This window comes from Salmo salar, chromosome 02 (assembly GCF_965601325.2).
Source record: "Salmo salar chromosome 02, fSalSal1, whole genome shotgun sequence".
Taxonomy (NCBI): domain Eukaryota; kingdom Metazoa; phylum Chordata; class Actinopteri; order Salmoniformes; family Salmonidae; genus Salmo; species Salmo salar.
In genome coordinates, this window is record NC_138292.1 from 61,366,209 (window position 1) to 61,390,901 (window position 24,693).

At 41.8% G+C, this 24,693-nt stretch overlaps 1 protein-coding gene across 1 annotated transcript in view; it reads right to left on the reverse strand.

The window, feature by feature from the left end:
- LOC106586800 (VPS10 domain-containing receptor SorCS3) overlaps nucleotides 1-24,693 on the reverse strand; it is a 206,897-nt gene that overhangs the window by 15,584 nt on the left and 166,620 nt on the right. Inside the window, exons 11-18 of the mRNA XM_014174489.3 lie at nucleotides 23,538-23,640; nucleotides 11,276-11,352; nucleotides 10,974-11,065; nucleotides 9,354-9,461; nucleotides 8,761-8,878; nucleotides 5,634-5,767; nucleotides 2,922-3,035; nucleotides 1,691-1,862 (exon numbers count right to left, since the gene is read on the reverse strand). Of these exons, the coding sequence (XP_014029964.2) occupies nucleotides 1,691-1,862; nucleotides 2,922-3,035; nucleotides 5,634-5,767; nucleotides 8,761-8,878; nucleotides 9,354-9,461; nucleotides 10,974-11,065; nucleotides 11,276-11,352; nucleotides 23,538-23,640 (918 nt within the window). The remainder of the gene's footprint in view (nucleotides 1-1,690; nucleotides 1,863-2,921; nucleotides 3,036-5,633; nucleotides 5,768-8,760; nucleotides 8,879-9,353; nucleotides 9,462-10,973; nucleotides 11,066-11,275; nucleotides 11,353-23,537; nucleotides 23,641-24,693) is intronic.

A 24,693-nucleotide genomic window follows, 5' to 3' on the forward strand; every position in this document is an offset into this window, starting at 1 on the left:
GCATGAGACTGATGCTGGCCTGCTGGCTAAATGTCAAGCTTTGTGTCCGTGGCTCCGTGTGTGACTCAGAGGGCCAACAAATCCAAAATGCATAATAGGGTAAGCGTCATGGTCTGGACAGCAGTGCTGGTTGACAATGAGAGGCTTTGTTAGTTCAGGTCCAGACACAGTAGGACTGTGTAATGCACTCTTGTTCAGGTGAATGTCAACACACAAAGGATGGTATAAACGGTGTGATGTCAGTGCTGTCGTGCTGATGGTGTGTCATACCTGGGTTCAGATCGTTTTTGCTTTCTTTAAAATGCTTTGAGTGTTTGATTGAGCCTGCCTGGAGAGCTAGATGGACTGATTTGCACTTTTGGGACTATTCCAATGGTTCTGGTTGGTGTATACATTACATACTATAAGGTAGCTAATGTACAGTAAATCTGGTTGGTGTACACATTACATGCTACAATGTAGCTAATGTACAGTAAATCTGGTTGGTGTACACATTACATGCTACAATGTAGCTAATGTACAGTAAATCTGTTGGAGTACACATGACATGCTATAATGTAGCTAATGTACAGTACACCTGGTTGGAGTACACATGACATGCTATAAGGAAGCTAAAGTACAGTAAATCTGGTTGGTGTACACATGACATCTATAAGGTCACTTTGTGATAATGAAAACTTGACGTGTGAAACCACAGATCTCATCCCTCTCTCAAAACATCAAACTTTCTTCGACCTCCCTCTCTCCTTTATTTTCTTTATCTTTTTCTCAACCGCCATGTTCACTACCTAGCATTACCATACATTACATATTTAGGCCCATTTGCTCTCCCCAAGAAATACTGCCATCTTGGGCTCATAAATAAATGAATATAAATAAGACCCAACGCCATGAAGAGTCTTCACCTCCATTAGTCTCCTGTGATAGTTGTTTAGAATTATTTTGGGACTGAAATTATTATAAGATACATTTCACAAACTTTTTGACCACATAGCATGTGTCTCTCTTATCAGAGGATGCCTCTCTTAATGAAATAAATGCATCTTCATTTCCTCAGCTCATCACACGGTAATATGACAGCTGGGCCCAGGAGAGACCTCGTGGGAGAGACACTTACTTCTTATCTGCAGTGCAGGGGGAAAGCACCACCGCACCGAGCAGAGCGCCTCCGCACTTATTCCACCTGAATTTAATGTGAGGTGGTTGAACAGTGTCTAGGGAGTGAGGGGAACGAGGCAAGGCCCTGGCCCTAGAAGGAGGCTACTCTGAGTCTATCACTCTATAACAGGGTCTCCAGGGGTGCATCTCTCTCTAAGATCTTTAGCTCTTACTCTGTCTCTCACCTCCGGGCTTGGTGCCTGTCGTTGTGTTGCAAGTTACTATTAAACTTTCAGCGGTTGGTGTATATGGGACAACATAATAGGGAAATAATTTCAAGCGTATGTCTGGAGAAACATCCATATTTCACTCAGCAACAGGCCTACAGTGAGTGAGTTGTACACCACATGCTAGTACTACTTTTACAACCATGCAGAACAATACAAAACACATTGATTTTTCATTCCATGGCTTAAGGTAAAAATCAATGCAACTCATATCAGTGATGTGTACAAAGGCATTCATTTGGGCTCCTACAGGCCCATAACAATGATATACAAAAAGGCTTTTTTGGCTTTTCGCCCAGCACTACCTCATCCAGATGCACAAGGAAGGTGACGTTAGTGTGCAGGTCAGCGGTAAGCGTGCCCTCTCTGGTGGAGAGAGAAAGGCCTTTTGGAGCCCTGTTGGGACACATCTGCTTCCTGGGTGTGTACATGTCCTTGACTCCCTTGATGCAGTTGTTGGACACCACTCTTCGGTACCTTAAGAAGATACCATATGAATGAGTTAGTACATGTTTAGTATGGTTTACTGAGGTTATGGCTTCATGACACTACTAGTTAACAAGGCTAAGGTACTGGTCACCTTCATCACTGAAGTTTGACAGGAAATTGCAAATGTTTTATTTTTAACCTCAAAGTGATTGTGGAAGTGACAGAGCTAGTGAACAAGACTTGCTATTCGTTGCCTAAACTTAAAAATGCTTAGTAATTACTAATTAAAAAAGTACTTTTAACACTGAAAGTTAATGTCTGACACAAGACATACAGTAGTTGTCGGTCACATTGACAAAACTCCAACATGTTCTCTAACTCCTAGACAAAACTTGACTATTAAGCTTGGGGAAGCGAATGCATAAATGAAGGATGTACCGTTCTCCTCAGACCTTAGCCATCCTGAGGCGTCCTAATCTGTGTCCTAGGACTCCTGACAGTGCTTTGTAGCTCTCAGTAGTACACTATGTCACTCAGTATAGATCTACTGTCTGGTGAATGACTCAGGTCTAAATAGCCAATATCACTATTCACACTAGGAGCCGTGCCAGAGGGTGTGACACCCTGACAGTGTTTCATTACTGTGGGAAGATGGGAAGATGACAAAGAATTGGCCAACCTATACAGAGAGATACTGTAGCCACTTTAAGCGTTAATGTGTTGTTGTACTTCTCTTTTGAAATGTGTGATACCTCTTCAGGATTTTTAACATGGACCATATTATTTACATTTACATTTTAGTCATTTAGCAGACGCTCTTATCCAGAGCGACTTACAGTAGTGAATGCATACATTTTTTTTTTCTTCTGTACTGGTCCCCTGTGGGAATCGACCCCACAACCCTGGTGTTGCAAACACCATGCTCTACCAACTGAGCACACGGGACCACCATATTATGACCATCATAATGTTTTACAAAATGAAATGGAAAATATCAGAGGAAAAATATATGGCCTTCCATTGAGGAGAAATATACAGAAGGGTTGCCTTCACTTAGAATAGACAACATAGAAACGCTACAAAATTGTGTCCCTATCTGCAACTCACCCTGTGCTGTTGAGGTACTTCTGTCCTTGGCTGCAGCTCCTTGATACAACAGCTGGGTTGAACCAGAACGCTGGTAGACAGTTCCCTTCTCTACGCCGTTCATAGCCATAATCACTATAACAAATCACATACAGAATGTGATCAATATCAACACTTTACCTCTACCTACTGTATATGTACATATCGACCTCAATTACCTCATACATCTGCACGTCAACTTGGTACTGTGTATATAGCCAAGTTATCGTTACTCATTATGCATTTATTATTACTTTTCTATATTTTTCTCTCTGCATTGTTGGGAAGAGCCCGTAAGTAAGAATTTCACTGTTAGTCTACACCTGGTGTTTACGAAGCATGTGATAAATACAATTTGAAATGATTTTGAGCCAAAGGACAAACAGTATTACTGTGTTATATGTTACAGCTTCTCTTTCCTATCCCCTCAGCATAATACATATATAATAGATATTTTTTGCATTGCAACGCATCATTATTATATATTGAATGAGCTGCGGTTGACAAACGCTCCAGATCAGCAGAGTTAGGAAGACTGAGCCCTGGGGGACTCCATGCCAACACAGGCAGCCAGGTCAGGGATGGCTGACTTTCACCGGCTGACGTTAGCTACCTCCCAATTACAAAGTGATTTACATCGGGCAAAGCAGGTTAGGCAAGTGCCCATTCTAATAATGACGCTGTCATTGATTTATCAATTAATTACCTCGCCAGAACTAACAGGAAGCAACAAAGCCAGAGCTCCCTCTAGGACTCACTATGGCCTGGTCTGACCTCAGTGTGATTAAGAACCTCCCCCTATTTATTGACAGGCTGTCAAGCGAAGTTATGGTGTTATGGTTGGTTGAGATAATAGTTATAAGGGACCAAGTGAGTCCAATGAGGGTACAGTGTCCAGTTAAGGACATAACAGCACCACTGAATCACAGCTTTGGTAATGTATTGATTCAATTTCTTTCCATTAAGTCAAACAAAAGTATGGTGTCCAGTTTAGTATTTTATAGTCGTGCAGACTCCCAGCGTGTTTGGGTTACACATTAATACTAATACTCTCCTCACTTATTATTAATCTAATATATACATGTATTATATCTATGTATATACACTGAACAAAAACATAAACACAACATGTTGGTCCCATGTTTCATGAACTGAAATAAAAGATACCCAGAAATGTTCCATAGGCATAGAATTTCTCCTGCCAAGATAATCCATCCACCTGACAGCTGTGGCATGTCAAGAAGCTGATTAAACAGCATGATAATTACACAGGTGCACCTTGTGATGTGAAGAATTAAAGGTCACTCTAAAATGTTCAATTTTGTCACACAACACAATGCCACATATGTCTCAAAGTTTTGAGGGATCGTGCTATTGGTATGCTGACTGCAGGAAAGTCCACCAGATCTGTTGTCAGAGAATTTAATATTAATTTCTCTAGCATAAGCCACCTCCAACGTAGTTTTAGAGAATTTGGCAGTATGTCCAACTGGCCTCACAACCGCGGACCACGTGTATGTCGTTGTGTGGGCAAGCGGTTTGCTGATGTCAACGCTGTGAACATTGTGCCCCATGGTGGCTGTGGGGTTATGGTATCGGCAGGCATAAGCTACAGACAACAAACACAAGTGCATTTTATCGATGGCAATTTGAATGCACAGAAATACCTTGATGAGACCATGAAGCCCAATGTGAGGCCAATTTGGTGTCTGTGACCAACAGATGCGTCATGTGAAATCCATAGATTAGGGCCTAATGAATGTATTTCAATTGACTGATTTTCTCATATGAACTGTAACTCAGTAATTTATTTGAAATTGTTGCATGTTATGTTTATATTTTTGTTCAGTATATAACCTCTGATTTCAGTCTAGTCACTGTCCCACTTTGGAATCAACCCCTGGACCTTTTGTTCACAGCACAACAGAACAACAGGCCGGTGCATTATCACCCTCTTACACAATACGTAATCAGTGAAGATTTCAGCCCTTGACTAATGTGAACACTTCAAAGTCAATTAAAAGTGTTATTGTTTTTCACTCTGAACATTGAAGTTTCTCAAAGAGATGAATTTCACTGTAGAGAGAGTGAGTGAGAGAGAAAGAGAGAGAGAGAGAGAGAGAGAGAGAGAGAGAGAGAGAGAGAGAGAGATAGACATGCCATGTGGTCAGGAAGTTTGTGAAATGTATCATATAATAATTTCAGTCCAAAATAATTAAAAACAACTATCACTGGAGACTGATGGATTCTAATTACAACTCATACAGTCTGACCTGACACTGCTGGCATTTACAAATGTATCATTGCTGTTCTCTTCCCTGCCTTTTGAAGATAAAAAACAACAACCTACAGTCCCATTAACACCCCTCATCTTCTCTACGTTATTATAAACATCGCAAAACAAGCTAAGCAGAGAGACAGACGTTAGGAGCAAATTATCCCCCAAAATATCTGATAATTGGAGTGCTGACACCGAAAATTAACCAAATTAATGGGATCCTGAAATAGTGTATTAAATCCAAAATTGGCTTAAATGGGACAACATACACAAAGCAACACACAACATCTCTCTCTTTTATGGACAATGATACTTCTGTTGATCTACTCATGTTTAGATTTGTGATAAAAATACATGTTTTCACGTGTTCTATTTTACTGCAAATGTGAGTTATTATACTAGTACACTATAATTACCACTCAAAGTCGTGGGCCCGACAGATACACGACTCAGCAGAGAGAACTTTGGCGTAGTCTTTTCCCAGCATGCAATAGTTTCCTGGTCTGCGTTTCATATAGATCTGTTTCTGGCCCATCACACACGGCTCGCCCTGTGAAACACATACAGGATATCAATCCATATTGTTAACGCACATGGGATTACAGTATATAATTTTCAAATGTCAAATTCACATAGAACAGCAAGTCAAACCATTCTTATGTTAACCTATTGAGCTTATTGGAACTAGCCAAACACTGTAAGTACACTGCATCTACCTTGTAAAAACATTGGTACCCGGAGGAAAATGGGGGAGGGTCATGCTTTTTTAATTTCAGTCAGGGGGAGGGTTTCTTATTTTTTTATTTTGGCCAGGGGAGGGTCAGGTAATTTGTAATCGATTAAATGCCAAATTACTCAGGTTTTGAGAATTATTATACTATCTCGATGTGTGCCACTACTGTGGTCACAATCAAATGATCCATAGACTATACTATATGCTATAAGCCTAGGCTATATGAAGAGCATGCTAGGAGAAGCACAGGGCAGAGTTACATTTCTAAGAAAATGTACTTCCTTCCCTAGGTTTTGCGTTGCTGTGGTGGTGTATAGAAAACTAGGTTTCACAGCATTACACACTGCAATGGATAGGCGTTCCCAATCATGAGCCCCGGCCTGTCCTGCTCTTGCTGATGTAAACCCTTTTGTGCTGCCTAACAAATGAATGTGCTGTGTACGATGGCACTTCAGGAGGCGAGTCAAAGACTTATTCCGGATTTTTTATTTTATTTGTCCAAAAAAGTATAAATCTGTGCTTGCAGACTAGGCCTACTTATGCCCTGTTCAGTTTGAGAGGGGGAGAACGAAGATGAATCGGAAGACCAGAGGTGAACTTGCTACTGATAGAATTGATTTTAATAAAAACAATATGTTTTGATGCCCATAATGAAGCTATTTATCAGAGTTTTTGACCTCACAATAAGCCATATTCAAGTCATTTACATAACTTACATTACTATAAAGCAGCAGCAGTTCAATTTGACTTTAGGCTACTAACAACAAGAGGGCTTTGTGTTGAAGACTATTTCTCTTATTCAATAAATAAGAGGTAGGTCTACCTGTTTGACAGATTAAATTATAGTCTACTATCCACAGACTGTCAGCCATTTCCTTCAGTCATCATACACTCCTTAAAAATCTGTGTCAGTGAAGAGCTTGGTGTGTTAAGTTAAAACCAGGGCTCGAATTGAGGAGGTATGTGAGGGCATTGTGGCTTTTGTTAAAGAGCATGGCTCAAAGCATAGGTCTACCCCCTTGTTAGCTTGTTATTTTGGAAATAAACGTGTATGGACCTGATTATATGAAGTGATATATAAGGACACTTTAATTCGCAATTTTTTATGCTAGAAACAAGCTGTGAAATGCCGGGTAAACACAAGACTCCGATGCATATGGGATATCTTTGGTTTGTCTCTGTGACATGCAGAGGCTACGCTACAACCTTCTATAGCCGAGGAGACAAGAAATGTACTTTGTTTGGGAAGTAATGTGTGGTTCTGTCACTATCAATTGACGTTCAACATTTCAACAGGCTATTAAACAACATACTAACTCTAAAATCAGTCAGGACCAAGCCAGGTAGCCTAAAAAGGAACAAAAATGTATTGTTATATTATTATTTCCAGGCTTTAGCCTGCCATTTAAAAAATCAATTGAGAAACATTTGTGACATGCTACAGGCTGGCAGGGGTGCTCAGCATTTCAACAACATGCCTATACAGTACATTTCGCATTTAGGCTGTATTAAATGAAATAAAATAAATTACTGCGAATTAAATAGAAACACAAGTTTGGCTAGTCTTTGGTTTGAGGATTGTGTCGTGAGCTACAATATGCATGCCTAGTTTGTTAATTTAGACTAGCAGATGCTCTTCTACTCCCATGCCTTAATCACAATCTACACAAATCTATTTTGCAGCAACAATATCTGTCATGTCCTGATCTGTTTCCCTCGTCCTTGTGCTTGTCTCCACCCCCTCCAGGTGTCGTCCATTTCCCCCACTTATCCTCTGGATATTTATACCTGTGTTTTCTGTCTGTCTGTGCCAGTTCGTCTTGTTTGTTCAAGCCTACCAGCATTTTGTCTCAGCTCCTGTTTTGCCTAGTCTTTTTCTCATCCTCCTGGTTTTTGAACCTTGCCTGTCCTGACCCTGTACCCGTCCGCCTGACCACTCTGCCTGACCCTGAGCCTGCCTGCCGTCCTGGCCTCTACTCTGGATTATCAACCCCTGCCTGCCTTGACCTGTTACTTCACACAGTCTGCACTTGTGTCTTACCTTGATTCCCAATAATATCATGGAATAAAATAGAAAATGATAGTTTCCCAAATGACATTTATTTTTGCTATGTTAAACAACTAATGGCTTTTTCTCAAATGAATTGATGATCATGTACTTCAGTTGTAACTGGTTCTGTTGTGCTCACTTTTTACAGTTGATAGGCAACTTTAGCACTGTTGCAGACAGACTATCCTCTATTTTAACAATAGCCTGTAGAGAAATCCAAACCTCTCTGGTGCTGCAGCATGCGCTCATTCGTTGTCATGCTCTATTTTGCTATTAAAAAAAATTCTGCCTGTCTCCAGTCATGTAAAATTATGTAGAATTGCATGAAATGTGTTAATAAAAGGCTTTTTTGGGAATGCAAATAAGATGATAGATTCATGCAGTGCTTTTGTTATAATTTATATATTTTCACCACTACCCTTGTCTGCGGTGGTCTTTGAACCCACAACCTTCTAGCTACTTTGCCATCTAATAAAATGAAGAACGGTTTATGGTAGGCATGTTCTCTGCTATCCACCTAATTTTTTAAATTATTATTTTGGGTATATGGGAGGGACACTTGTTTTATTTTTACCCTTAATTTTAAGGGAGGGTCGGGTAAAAATATATTTTACTGAAGGAAGGGCCATCCATTTTCATTTCAGAGAGGTCCGATTTTCTCCAGGTATCGCCATTATAAATAACGTACAGTCCCTAACTAGCATGCAAATGCATTGTTATTAGGTAATAAGGACACATATTGATACGTTGGACCGACTACCTTGTTGTGAAGGTGCCACGTCTGATAGTCTCCTTCTGTACATTTCCTGTTGAATATGGACTTGTAGTCTATCTTGATAAGCTGCCACTCAGACCTATGGCTGAAATGTCCAAAAAACCTTGAGAAACCAAAGGATGGATACATAAGTTAATATAACTTGACAAGGGTTGTCAGCGCTACAAGGTTTCACCAATGGGGCATTCAGTCCTAAGCTAACAGACTGACAACCCTTATGAATCAAATATTTTCTCCCATTTAAATGTCTGTTAATAAAGATGAGACATCAGCAATTGTTGAATTAAAATTCCCCCCCATCCCCTCATATCCTCCCTCCAAGAGGAACAGGGTTCCCAAGAGAACAAGATGGAGAGACAAATTATGTCATCCATCTCATCCCGCCATCCCCTTCCCTTTCACCTAAAGGAACAGAGTCCCAAAACAATGGAAGACAGAAAGATTAAACACGTCATCCCTCCTTTTCTCCATCTCTCTAAGACTTCCTAGGGAGGACAAAATAATGTCATCCCCCCGTCATCCCCCCGATCATTCATCACTGCATGTCATCCCTCGATTACTCTATTGTCCCGACTCACGTCATGATCTGGTTCTCTGTCCCGGCCTCCACCAGCATCCCATCCACGAACAGAGGCACCAAGGAGAAGCTGTGTCTGGTCCACTGACGCCCTTCATCAAAACTGATTCTGTAACAGAGTCACAACACAATAACACATTGAATGAATCCCAAATGACACCCAGGGTCTACAGGCCTCTGGTCTAAAGTAGTGAAGTTTACTAGGAAAAAGGTTGTCATTTGTGCTGCAACCATTCACATCTCAGACTGGCGGTAACAAGAAGGTCAATATTCATCATTCTGACTTGGAGTGCTGATCTAGGATCAGTTTTGCCTTTTAGATCATAGTGAATGAGATTATACGGACCGGTGGGATCTGATCCTGGATCATCATTACTACTCTGAATTCTAGCCCTGATGCTCTCAATTACAGTGAGTTCATGGAAGATCAGTGGAGTGAATAGTCTCCATAGACAGTCACCCGCTGAATCTCAGGTTGTATCTAATAGAAGAAGAATAAAACAACAGAACTGTGTTTGACTATCAAAGCGTGGAGGCATAACAACTTGAAGAGAAAACTCAAAGTCTTGTGGTCTACAGTGAGGTGATGTAGAAGAAAAAACATAACACACAAAACAAACCAGAATAGAACCGTTTCATGTTCGAACGACGACAAAACATGGGAGGTGTGGGGAGACAAATAAAAAAAATAAAAAGAGAATGGGCAACTTTCATCCTCCAGGCCTGTTCTCTATTGATTCTGACATCTCATCAATATCACTTCAGATGTGAGAACACTGGAGTACTGTGTGTGACAAGGTTGGGAACAACACTCAACAATGCAGAGTCTTGCACTAGGATACAAGAAGCAGCAGCCTCCTTGTTGCAGCTTCCATCCAAACCTCCATCAGCGAGCATGCCTTTATCTGGCTAAAAGTTCAGACAACAGACAAAGTATTGATACATATCTATTAGGAGGATACCAGGGCCAGGAAATGTTTTCTGTTACCCTAGCTCTGAAGAGCCAGAGAGAGACGATTGGTTTCTACAGCGCTTGTCTGGGTTCAAATAGTATTTATCTTTCAAATACTTTAGTTGCCCTTTACCTGGCCTAATGGATCCAATGGAATTGGCCCAAAAGCGCAACCCCCAGCCATCTGGCACTCTAGACAATTAAATGTCTCAATTAAACACTGAAAGAAAAAAATACTATTTGAAACCTGGTCTGATATGAGGGCTTCTACTGTGTTCCTTTCCTCCACTCCTGCACTTAAATCATCTAGGAGACACAACCAGGAAGGAAGGAATCCTCCACACTTGACAAGTGCTAAAAGTAATTTCCTAAAGTGATATAAAAAGAAGAGAGATATGGTTTCAGTTGAGTTGGTCTTCACTGAGGCATAACGTAGGCGCTCCAATTTAGAATAGGATGGTCAGTGTTAAAGTACTAAAAGGGGGACTTGGTGAAGAAAAACACTTTCCCCCAATTTAGATTTTTGACAACATGTTTGTATCTTTATTGCATATGTTTAATCATATATAAAGTGAAATTAAACAAGTTTTCTTTACATCAATAGAGGTGCTAACATGTTACAGCAACCAGTTTTCAGATATACAAACACTGAATTAGATTTAAACCTACTGTAAATGTCTAGTGGGGACGGTTGGTTGTGTCACAGCAACAAGGGCTCCTCCTTTATCCAGAAACCAGACGTTGTGTTCCTCCTCGAATATCTGAAAGAGGACACACAGCCCATTCAATATAATATATGATTTACATACAGTTACCGATTGTACACATCTAGCTGAACACTGAGAGTTTCATAACACCTCAAGATCAAAAGGCAGAGACAGCAGTCCAAAATACTTATTTTCCAAACTACAATATTCGAATATATGATTAGAATGCCTTAGATTTTACCCCCAAATTCAGTCCAAACTCACTTGTCTCCAGTTGTTACCAGCATCAGACGAGATGAACATTCCAACGTTATTGTACGACAGCTCAGACCCAATATTCCCTGTGATAAAAATGGAACAAAGCATTAGTTAAATATTCAAATGATGCTGAAAATATGAAGATGGTGTAAATTACAATGAAGAATAGATGCAGAGAAGAGAAGAACAACCATTCATGATTGGATGGATATTGCTCAGTTTTTCTTAAGCAATAATGTAACATTTTAAAATGCAGACCATGCTATTTGCCTAGAGAGTTTTCAGCTATACTTAAGTGGCTGTTTATTTAACACCACAGACGGATGCTGGCACTAACCGCACTCAGTCAGCTGTATAAGGAAATAAGCGAACCAGAGGCGGCGCTCCTAGTGGCCACAGACTTTAATGCAGGGAAACTTAAATCAGTTCTACTTAATTTCTATCAACATGTTAAATGTGCAACCAGCGGGAAAAACATTCTAGATCACCTGTACTCCACAGACAGAGACGCGTACAAAGCTCTCCCTCGCCCTCCATTTGGTAAATCCAACCACAATTCTATCCTCCTGATACCTGCTTACAAGCAAAAAATAAAGCAGGAAGCACCAGTGACTCGGTCTGTAAAAAAATGGTCAGATTAAGCAGATGCTAAACTACAGGACTGTTTGCTACCACAGACTGGAACATGTTCCGTGATTCTTCCGATGGCATTGAGGAGTACACCACATCAGTCACTGGCTTTATCAATAGGTGCATCGAGGAAGTCATCCCCACAGCGACTGTACGTACATACCCCAACCAGAAGCAATGGATTACAGGCAACATTCGCACTGAGCTAATGGGTAGAGCTGCCGCTTTCAAGGTGCGGGACTCTAACCTGGAAGCTTATAAGAAATCCTGCTATGCCCTCCGACGAACCATCAAACAGGAAAAGCATCAATTCAGGGCTAAGATTGAATCGTACTACACCTGCTCCGACGCTCGTCTTATGTGGCAGGGCTTGCAAACTATTACAGACTACAAAGGGAAGCAGCCCAGTGACAAGAGCCTACCAGATGAGCTAAATCACTTCTATGCTCGCTTCGAGGCAAGCAACACTGAGGCATGCATGAGAGCATCAGCTGTTCTGGACGACTGAGAGATCACGCTCTCCGTAGCCGACGTGAGTCAGACCTTTAAACAGGTCAACATTCACAAGGCTGCGGGGCCAAATGGATTACCAGGACGTGTGCTCCGAGCATGTTTTTTATTTAATTATTTTTATTTCACCTTTATTTAACCAGGTAGGCAAGTTGCGAACAAGTTGTCATTTACAACTGCGACCTGGCCAAGATAAAGCAAAGCAGTTTGACACATACAACAACACAGAGTTACACATGGAGTAAAACAAACATACAGTCAATAATACAGTAGAAAAATAAGTCTATATACAATGTGAACAAATGAGGTGAGATAAGGGAGGTAAAGGCAAAAAAAGGCCATGGTGGCGAAGTACATACAATATAGCAAGTAAAACACTGGAATGGTAGATTTGCAGTGGAAGAAAGTGCAAAGTAGAAATAGAAATAATGGGGTGCAGACGAGCAAAATAAATATATAAAGTAGGGGAAGCGGTAGTTGTTTGGGCTAAATTATAGATGGGCTATGAACAGGTGCAGTAATCTGTGAGCTGCTCTGACAGCTGGTGCTTAAAGCTAGTGAGGGAGATAAGTGTTTCCAGTTTCAGTGATTTTTGTAGTTCGTTCCAGTCATTGGCAGCAGAGAACTGGAAGGAGAGGCGGCCGAAGGAGGATTTGGCTTTGGGGAAGACCAGTGAGATATACCTGCTGGAGCGCGTGCTACAGGTGGGTTTTGCTATGGTGACCAGCGAGCTGATATAAGGGGGGACTTTACCTAGCAGGGTCTTGTAGATGACCTGGAGCCAGTGGGTTTGGCGACAAGTATGAAGCGAGGGCCAGCCAACGAGAGCGTACAGGTCGCAGTGGTGGGTAGTATATGGGGCTTTGGTGACAAAACGGATGGCACTGTGATAGAGTGCATCCAATTTATTGAGTAGGGTATTGGAGGCTATTTTGTAAATGACATCGCCGAAGTCGAGTATCGGTAGGATGGTGAGTTTTACGAGGGTATCTTTGGCAGCATGAGTGAAGGATGGTTTGTTGTGAAATAGGAAGCCAATTCTAGATTTAACTTTGGATTGGAGATGTTTGATGTGAGTCTGGAAGGAGAGTTTACAGTCTAACCAGACACCTAGGCATTTGTAGTTGTCCACATATTCTAAGTCAGAACCGTCCAGAGTAGTGATGCTGGACCGGCGGGCAGGTAAAGGCAGCGATCGGTTGAAGAGCATGCATTTAGTTTTACTTGTATTTAAGAGCAGTTGGAGGCCATGGAAGGAGAGTTGTTTGTCATTGAAGCTCGTCTGGAGGGTTGTTAACAGTGTCCAAAGAAGGGCCAGAAGTATACAGAATGGTGTCGTCTGCGTAGAGGTGGATCAGAGACTTACCAGCAGCAAGAGCGACATCATTGATGTATACAGAGAAAAGAGTCGGCCCAAGAATTGAACCCTGTGGCACCCCCATAGAGACTGCCAGAGGTCCGGACAACAGGCCCTCCGATTTGACATACTGAACTCTATCAGAGAAGTAGTTGGTAAAACAGGTGAGGCAATCATTTGAGAAACCAAGACTATTGAGTCTGCTGATGAGGATGTGGTGATTGACAGAGTCGAAAGCCTTGGCCAGGTCAATGAATACGGCTGAACAGTATTGTTTCTTATCGATGGAGGTTAAGATATCGTTTAGGACCTTGAGCGTGGCTGAGGTGCACCCATGACCAGCTCTGAAACCAGATTGCATAGCGGAGAAGGTGCGGTGGGATTTGAAATGGTCGGTAATCTGTTTGTTGACTTGGCTTTCGAAGACCTTAGAAAGGCAGGGTAGGATAGATATAGGTCTGTAGCAGTTTGGGTCAAGAGTTTCCCCCCCTTTGAAGAGGGTGATGACCGCTGCTGCTTTCCAATCTTTGGGAATCTCAGACGACACGAAAGATAGGTTGAACAGGCTAGTAATAGGGGTTGCAACAATTTCGGCAGATCATTTTAGAAAGAAAGGGTCCAGATTGTCTAGCCCGGCTGATTTGTAGGGGTCCAGATTTTGCAGCTCTTTCAGAACATCAGCTGACTGGATTTGGGAGAAGGAGAAATGGGGAAGGCTTGGGCGAGTTGCTGTGGGGGGTGCAGTGCTGTTGACCAGGGTAGGGGTAGCCTGGTGGAAAGCATGGCCACCGTAGAAAAATGCTTCTTGAAATTCTCAATTATAGTGGATTTATCGGTCGTGACAGAGTTTCCTATCCTCAGTGCAGTGGGCAGCTGGGATGAGGTGCTCTTATTCTCCATGGACTTTACAGTGTCCCAGAACCTTTTTGAGTTTGTGTTAGCTTTGGCTTTGCTAACTGCCTGTGTATATTGGTTTCTAACTTCCATGAAAAGTTGCTGTTCGATGCTAATGCAGAACGCCACAGGATGTTTTTGTGTCGGTTAAGGGCAGTCAGGTCTGGAGAAAACCAAGGGCTATATCTGTTCCTGGTTCTAAATTTCTTGAATGGGGCATGCTTATTTAAGATGGTGAGGAAGGCATTTAACCTGTTAGGGCTAGGGGGCAGTATTGACACGGCTGGATAAAAAACATACCCGATTTAATCTGGTTACCACTCCTACCCAGTAACTAGAATATGCATATACTTATTACATATGGATAGAAAACACCCTAAAGTTTCTAAAACTGTTTGAATGGTGTCTGTGAGTATAACAGAACTCAAATGGCAGGTCAAAACCTGAGAGAATCCTTTACAGGAAGTGGCCTGTCTGACCATTTCTGGAACTTCTTTGCCATCTCTATCTTTTACTAAGGATCTCTGCTCTAACGTGACACTTCCTACGTCGTCCATAGGCGCTCAGAGCCCGGGAAAAACCTGAATGTCGTCATCCCAGCCCCAGGCTGAAACACATTATCGCCTTTCTCAAGTGGCCGATCAAGGGACTCTGGGCTTAGGCGCGTGACCTGACCCCCCCGTCTTTGTGATTTTTTTCCTCTGTTTGCCGAAAAGGAGATTCCCGGTCGGAATATTATCGCTTTTCTACGAGAAAAATGGCATAAAAATTGATTTTAAACAGCGGTTGACATGCTTCGAAGTACGGTAATGGAATATTTAGAATTTTTTTGTCACGAATTGCGCCATGCGCACGACCCTTCTTTACCATTTCGGATAGTGTCTGGAACGCACGAACAAAACGCCGCTATTCGGATATAACGATGGATTATTTTGGACCAAACCAACATTTGTTATTGAAGTAGCAGTCCTGGGAGTGCATTCTGACGAAGACAACAAAAGGTAATCAAACTTTTATAATAGTAAATATGATTATGGTGAGTGCTAAACTTGCCGGGTGTCTAAATAGCGAGCCCGTGATGCCTGGGCTATGTAGAATATTGCAAAATGTGCTTTCACCAAAAAGCTATTTTAAAATCGGACATATCGAGTGCATAGAGGAGGTCTGTATCTATAATTCTTAAAATAATTGTTATGCTTTTTGTGAACGTTTATCGTGAGTAATTTAGTCAAATGTTAGCGAATTCCCCGGAAGTTTGCGGGGGGTATGCTAGTTCTGAACGTCACATGCTAATGTAAAAAGCTGGTTTTTGATATAAATATGAACTTGATTGAACAAAACATGCATGTATTGTATAACATAATGTCCAAGGGTTGTCATCTGATGAAGATCATCAAAGGTTAGTGCTGCATTTAGCTGTCTTCTGGGTTTTTGTGACATTATATGCTAGCTTGAAAAATGGGTGTCTGATTATTTCTGGCTTGGTACTCTGCTGACATAATCTAATGTTTTGCTTTCGTTGTAAAGCCTTTTTGAAATCGGACAGTGTGGTTAGATTAACGAGAGTCTTGTCTTTAAATAGCTGTAAAATAGTCATATGTTTGAGAAATTGAAGTAATAGGATTTTTAAGGTTTTGAAAATCGCGCCACAGGCTTCAAGTGGCTGTTACGTAGGTGGGACGAATTCGTCCCGCCTAGCCCATAGAGGTTAACCTGTTAGGGCTAGGGGGCAGTATTGACACGGCTGGATAAAAAAACATACCCGATTTAATCTGGTTACCACTCCTACCCAGTAACTAGAATATGCATATACTTATTACATATGGATAGAAAACACCCTAAATTTTCTAAAACTGTTTGAATGGTGTCTGTGAGTATAACAGAACTCATTTGGCAGGCAAAACCCTGAGACATTTTCTGACAGGAAGTGGATACCTGATGTGTTGTATTGCCTTTAAACCTATCCCATTGAAAAACACAGGGGCTGAGGAATATTTTGGCACTTCCTATTGCTTCCACTAGATGTCACCAGCCTTTACAAAGTGTTTTGAGTCTTCTGGAGGGAGATCTGACCGAACAAGAGCCATGGAACGATGATGTCCCATTAGACACCTGGCGCGCGAGTTCATGTTGGGTACCCTCGTTCCAATACGTTATAAAAGAGTATGCATTCGTCCACCTTGAATATTATTCATGTTCTGGTTAAAAAAGGCCCTAATGATTTATGCTATACAACGTTTGACATGTTTGAACGAACGTAAATATATTTTTTCCCCTCGTTCATGACGAGAAGTCCGGCTGGCTTAGATCATGTGCTAACAAGACGGAGATTTTTTGGACATAAATGATGAGCTTTTTTGAACAAAACTACATTCGTTATGGACCTGTGATACCTGGAAGTGACATCTGATGAAGAGAATCAAAGGTAATGGATTATTTACATAGTATTTTCGATTTTAGATCTCCCCAACATGACGTCTAGTCTGTATCGCAACGCGTATTTTTCTGGGCGCAGTGCTCAGATTATTGCAAAGTGTGATTTCCCAGTAAGGTTATTTTTAAATCTGGCAAGTTGATTGCGTTCAAGAGATGTACATCTATAATTCTTTAAATGACAATATAATATTTTACCAATGTTTTCTAATTTGAATTATTTAATTTGTGACGCTGACTTGACTGCCGGTTATTGGAGGGAAACGATTTCCTCAACATCAATGCCATAGTAAAACGCTGTTTTTGGATATAAATATGAACTTGATAGAACTAAAAATGCATGCATTGTCTAACATAATGTCCTAGGAGTGTCATCTGATGGAGATTGTAAAAGGTTAGTGCATCATTTTAGCTGGTTTTATGGTTTTGGTGACCCTGTCTTTGAATTGACAAAACATTACACACAACTCTTGTAAATGTACTGTCCTAACATACTCTAAATTTATGCTTTCGCCGTAAAACCTTTTTGAAATCGTAAAACGTGGTTAGATTAAGGAGATGTTTATCTTTCAAAGGGTGTAAAATAGTTGTATGTTTGAAAAATTTGAATTTTGACATTTATTTGGATTCAAATTTGCCGCTCTTGAAATGCACCTGCTGTTGATGGAGTGCACCACGGGTGGCACGCTAGCGTCCCACCTAGCCCATAGAGGTTAAAAGAAATAACCAGGCATCCTCTACTGACGGGATGAGGTCAATATCCTTCCAGGATACCCGGGCCAGGTCGATTAGAAAGGACTGCTCACTGAAGTGTTTCAAGGAGCATTTGACAGTGATGAGTGGAGGTCCTTTGACCTCTGACCCATTACGGATGCAGGCAATGAGGCAGTGATCGCTGAGATCTTGGTTGAAAACAGCAGAGGTGTATTTAGAGGGCAAGTTGGGTAGGATGATATCTATGAGGGTGCCCGTGTTTACGGCTTTGGGGTGGTACCTGGTAGGTTAATTGATCATTTGTGTGAGATTGAGGGCATCAAGCTTAGATTGTAGGATGGCTGGGGTGTTAAGCATGTCCCAGTTTCGGTCACCTAGCAGCACGAGCTCTGAAGATAGATGGGGGGCAATCAGTTTACATATGGTGTCCAGAGAACAGCTGGGGGCAGAGGGTGGTCTATAGCAGGCGGCAACAGTGAGAGACTTGTTTTTAGAGAGGTAGTTTTTTAAAAGTAGAAGTTCAAATTGTTTGGGCACAGACCTGGATAGTAGGACAGAACTCTGCAGGCTATCTCTGCAGTAGATTGCAACACCGCCCCTTTTGGCCGTTCTATCTTATCTGAAAATGTTGTAGTTAGGGATGGAGATTTCAGAGTTTTTGGTGGTCTTCCTAAGCCAGGATTCAGACATGGCTAGGACTTCCGGGTTGGCAGAGTGTGCTAAAGCAGTGAATAAAACAAACTTAGGGAGGAGGCTTCTAATGTTAACATGCATGAAACCAAGGCTAGCTATTACGGTTACAGAAGTCATCAAAAGAGAGTGCCTGGGGAATAGGAGTGGAGCTAGGCACTGCAGGGCCTGGATTCACCTCTACATCGCCAGAGGAACGGAGGAGGAGTAGGATAAGGGTACGGCTAAAAGCTATGAGAATTGGTCGTCTAGGATGTCCGGAACAGAGAGTAAAAGGAGCAGGTTTCTGAGGGCGATAAAATAGCGTCAGGGTATAATGTACACACAAAGGTATGGTAGGATGTGAATACAGTGGAGGTAAACCTAGGCATTGAGTGATGATGAGAGAGATATTGTCTCTAGAAACATCATTGAAACCAGGTGATGTCATCGCATGTGTGGGTGGTGGAACTGAAAGGTTGAATAAGGTATAATGAGCAGGGCTAGAGGCTATTCAGTGAAATAAGCCAATAAACACGAACCAGAACAGCAATGGACAAGGCATATTGACATTAAGGAGAGGCATGCTTAGCCGAGTGATCTTTAGGGTCCAGTGAGTAGTGAGGTTGGTTGGGGTCACGGCGATTCAGACAGCTAGCCGGGCCATGGGTAGCAAGCTGGCAGAAGATGGTCTGTTTTTAGCCACCTCGTGCGTTTCCGTCGGTAGATAAGTGGGGTTCCGTGTAGTAGAGGGGACAAATCCAATTGGCAAAATAGTTATAGTTATAGTGGCCCAAGATAATTGTCCGATAGACCTATTCAGATAGCAGCCGATAAGACAGCTAATGATTAGCGGGCCGCAGATGGGCGTTCAGGTTACGTCGCGACGGAGGGGCCAGTTGGATAACTCCCTCAGGCAGATAACGTCGGTAGTCCAGTTGTGAAGGCCCGTTGGGGCTCCGCATCGGCAGTAAAACGGGTCCGGATATGTGATTGTAGCCCAGGAGTGTCTGATGGAACTCTTCAACTGGCTAGCTCCGGAATAATTGATGTTTGCTCCGGGACCGACGTTAGCCAATAGTCACTTGGATAGCAGCTAGCTAGCTGCAAGATCCAGGTGTAAATGTCCAGAGCTTGCGGTAGAAATCCGGGGATATGGAGAAAAATAGGTCCGGTATGCTCTGGTCTGAGTCGCGCTCTACAAAAACTGGTGATAGCTTTTCGAGCTAAAGGATAGCTGATGACCGCCAACCGTGGTTAGCTGAATACTAACATTAGCCAGTGAACTGGAAAGCTTCTGTTGTGGATTTCAGATTTGAGGTGAATAATACTTTTTTTTTTAACAATTGGTGAGGAGGGTTGCAGGAGAGTGTTTTGAAGTTGAGTTTTTAGAATAAAAAAATATATATAAAAAGATATGCAAAGAAAATGTGTAAATATATATATATATATATATATATATATATATATATATATATATATATATATATATATACACGGGACACGACATGACGAGGACAAAGGACGTCTGACTGCTATGCCATCTTGGATGTGCTGACCAATTGAGTCTGTAATACCAACATGTTTAACCTCTTAGGGCTAGGGGGCAGTATTTACACGGCCGGATAAAAAACGTACCCAATTTAATCTGGTTACTACTCCTACCCAGTAACTAGAATATGCATATACTTATCAGATATGGATAGAAAACACCCTAAAGTTTCTAAAACTGTTTGAATGGTGTCTGAGAGTATAACAGAACTCATATGGCAGGCAAAAACCTGAGAGATTCCTTTACAGGAAGTGGCCTGTCTGACCATTTATTGGCTTTCTTTGACATCTCTTTCCAAAACAAAGGATCTCTGCGGTAACGTGACACTTCCCACGGCTCCCATAGGCTCTCAGAGCCTGGGAAAAAGCTGAATGTCGTCATTCCAGCCCCAGGCTGTAACACATTATCGCCTTTGTCAAGTGGCCGATCAGGGGACAGTGGGCTTAGGCGCGTGCACTGGTCGCCCCCGTCTTTCTTTTTTTTCCTCTATTTACCGAAACGCAGATTCCCGGTCGGAATATTATCGCTTTTTTACGAGATAAATTGCATAAAAATTGATTTTAAACAGCGGTTGACATGCTTCGAAGTACGGTAATGGAATATTTAGAATTTTTTTGTCACGAAATGCGCCATGCTCGTAACCCTGATTTACCATTTCGGATAGTTTCTTGAACGCACGAACAAAACGCCGCTGTTTGGATATAACGATGGATTATTTGGGACCAAACCAACATTTGTAATTGAAGTAGAAGTGCTGGGAGTGCATTCTGACGAAGAACATCAAAGGTAATCAAACTTTTGTAATAGTAAATCTGGTTTTGGTGAAGGCTGAACTTGCTGGGTGTCTAAATAGCTAGCCCGTGATGGCTGGGCTATGTACTTAGAATATTGCAAAATGTGCTTTCACCAAAAAGCTATTTTAAAATCGGACATATCGAGTGCATAGAGGAGTTCTGTATCTATAATTCTTAAAATAATTGTTATGCTTTTTGTGAACGTTTATCGTGAGTAATTTAGTAAATTGTTAGTAAATTCCCCGGAAGTTTGCGGGGGGGTATGCTAGTTCTGAACGTCACATGCTAATGTAAAAAGCGGGTTTTTGATATAAATATGAACTTGATTGAACAAAACATGCATGTATTGTATAACATAATGTCCTAGGGTTGTCATCTGATGAAGATCATCAAAGGTTAGTGCTACATTTAGCTGTGGTTTGGGTTTATGTGACATTATATGCTAGCTTGAAAAATGGGTGTCTGATTATTTCTGGCTGGGTACTCTGCTGACATAATCTAATGTTTTGCTTTCGTTGTAAAGCCTTTTTGAAATCGGATAGTGTGGTTAGATTAACGAGAGTCTTGTCTTTAAATAGCTGTAAAATAGTCATATGTTTGAGAAATTGAAGTAATAGCATTTCTAAGGTATTTGAAAATCGCGACACAGGATTCAACTGGCTGTTACGTAGGTGGGACGATTTGGTGCCACCTAGCCCAGAGAGGTTAAAGCAGACCACCATAGTCCCTGTGCCCAAGAACACGAAGGCAACTTGCCTAAATAACTACAGACCCGTAGCCCTCATGTCCGTAACCACAAAGTGCTTTGAAAGGCTGGTAATGGCTCACATCAACACCATTATCCCAGAAAACCTAGACCCACTCCAATTTGCATACCGCCCAAAAAGATCAACAGATGATGCAATCTCTATTGCACTCCACACTGCCCTTTCCCACCTGGACATAAGGAACACCTACATGAGAATGCTATTCATTGACTACAGCTCAGCGTTCAACATCATTGTACTTTCAAAGCTCATCACTAAGCTAAGGATCCTGGGACTAAACACCTCCCTCTGACGGGCCACCCCCAAGTAGTGAGGGTTGGTAGCAACACATCTGCCACGCTGATCCTCAACACTGGTGCCCCTCAGGGGTACGTGCTCAGTCCCCTCCTGTACTCCCTGTTCACCCACGACTGCATGGCCAGGCACGACTCCAACACCATCATTAAGTTTTCAGACGACACACCATGTTAGGCCTGATCACCGACATCGGCGAGACAGCCTATAGGGGGGAGGTCAGAGACTTGGCCGGGTGGTGTCAGAATAACAACCTAGGACAAAAGGCTTCTCAACAGTTTTTACCCCCAAGCCATAAGACTCCTGAACAGGTAATCAAATGACTACCCGGACAATTTGCATTGTGTGCCCCTCCAAACCCTCTTTTACACTGCTGCTACTCTCTGTTTATCATATATGCATAGTCACTTTAACCATACATTCATGTACATACTACCTCAATTAGCCTGACTAACCGGTGCCTGTATATAACCTCGCTACTGTTATAGCCTCGCTACTGTATATAGCCTCGCAACTATTGTTTTTCACTGTCTTTTTACAGTTGTTTTTATTTTTTACTTACCTATTGTTCACCTCATATCTTTTTTGTTGTTGAAATTGCACTGTTGGTTAGTGCCTGTAAGTAAGCATTTCACCCTAAGTTCTACACCTGTTGTATTCGGCACATGTGACAAATAAACTTTGATTTGATTTGATATTGCTCTGTTTTTCTTCAGCAATGATGTAACATTTTCCTCTCTGAGCATATCTCTCCACTTTGTTGATGCCTTGTGATATCCTCCAACCACTGTTCAGTGTCAGGTGTGAGTTTTGAGCTGCATCGTGTTTCAGGGTCACCACCTGATCTCTGCACCAGCTGACTTGTGTGTGTGTGTGTGTGTGTGTGTGTGTGTGTGTGTGTGTGTGTGTGGTGTGTGTGTGTGTGTGTGTGTGTGTGTGTGTGTGTGTGTGTGTGTGTGTGTGTGTGTGTGTGTGTGTGTGTGTGTGTGTGTGTGCATGCGCAGGGACGAGTGATGAACTGGGCCGAAGCAGAGTGTTGTGTAGAGATACCCGAACACACACTCACACACAAACATAATCTGCTGTGTCATGTGCCCTCAGTCTGCACTGGCCCACTTAAATAAACAGAGTGACTTTGCATCACCAAAATGTCTGTGAGTAAGGACAACATTAGAAGTGCTATAGTGTGTCTCCGGCTAGATTCAGAACATTTATACAGGCTCATAGCGGTTTAGGGATTTCACAGATCCAGTAAGAGATTAGAGGATCGGAGGATGGGACAAACTATTGTTTTGGTGACAGAGTAAATATTGTTCGAGGACAGAGATCAAGATAGCAGATTCATGGATGAAGGCCATTTTTGTTGTTGTTGCTAAGATACAATATTTTCCCACACAGTTGAAGATGAGTTGTTTATAGCTGGACTTGCAGATCCCTATCAGTAATGTTAGGGATTGGATAATCATCATATTATTCACAATCAAATGGAATTTCAGTACTGACCTGGAAAAGATAGACAGCTATTCTTCTTTTGTACCGTTGCCTAAATTGAATAGATGTCTTTCTATTCAGCCAAATGAATTTTCACGTAAGTGGACAATAAGGTAATCTAATCTAATCTTATCTATGAATTGTTCATTCTGTATTCTCTCACCTGTGGCCACTATGATTCCCGGTGCTGAGGCCTTGGTTGATATGCTGCCTGACAGGTAGGGGTTTTCAGACGTCTGCAGTTGGAGATGGAGCGAACAGAAGGGCTGAGAAATGACAGACAGTCCATTATATTTGACGAAGCCATTATACACTTATACACTGGTCAATCAAATCCCCAATGTTACATAGAACACTAAAGGTCCTTTAAATGACCTTTAAAAGCGCACAAAGCATATGCTTTTGAATTCAAGAAAAGGTCCTTGAGATAAGGAACAGAAAAACTGCCATGCTCTCTTTATTAAGCTTTCATCTCAGAAAGCCTGAAGATAATGCCTAATAGCATCCTTTTGATTCTGAAGTCTTCCAGTGACTTACATTTACACCAAATGCTAATAACAATGCTAACATAGGCAGTTAACTATACAAAAAACTATATTTTGTGAACAAAACAAAACATGCTGCCTCTCCATAGTTTGTCTTAATTGTTGTTATCAGTCATTAATACACGGAGGGTCTTTACATAAAATCATCAAGTCAAGGGAGAGAAGGAGAGACAGGGAGACACAGCTGCATGTGAGCTCTCACATTTTTAAACATGTTCTTTTACAAAAAGGTAGATTTGGACTTAGACAAACTTTGATTTTTTTGTCAGGGACATATACAGGATGCTGCCCTCCACAGCATAACCTTCACTCCAGATTCAAAACTCCAAACCTAGAACCTAATTTTGGACCAAATATCCTGGAAGGATTACTACGACCAAGGGTTCATTTTTCCAAGCTATACAGAGAGTGCCCTGGCAAACAAACAGCAGAGACCTGAGGACACCATCCTCCCTGGGACTGAGACAGACCAGATACAACTTCAATTAGCACAGAGGTGTGAAGTGAGAGGTGTCGAAGCATTCGAGCCCAAACAATGGCAGGAGTCTCACAGTCCACCCCACCCAAATCCAGAGGCCTTTGAAGCCCCCTCCCGCTGTTCAGAGACCATCCACTAGCATTTTCTACAAGAAATGCTCCTCCAGAAGTAAAATATTCTCCCAAGTGGGTGTGACACCTACTCCCATTGCCTGCTATACTGCTGCTTGGATTCTACCTGGCAATCTGTTTACTGTCTGCCCTGGCCTGTCTCCCCTGTCTGGTACAGGTACCCCC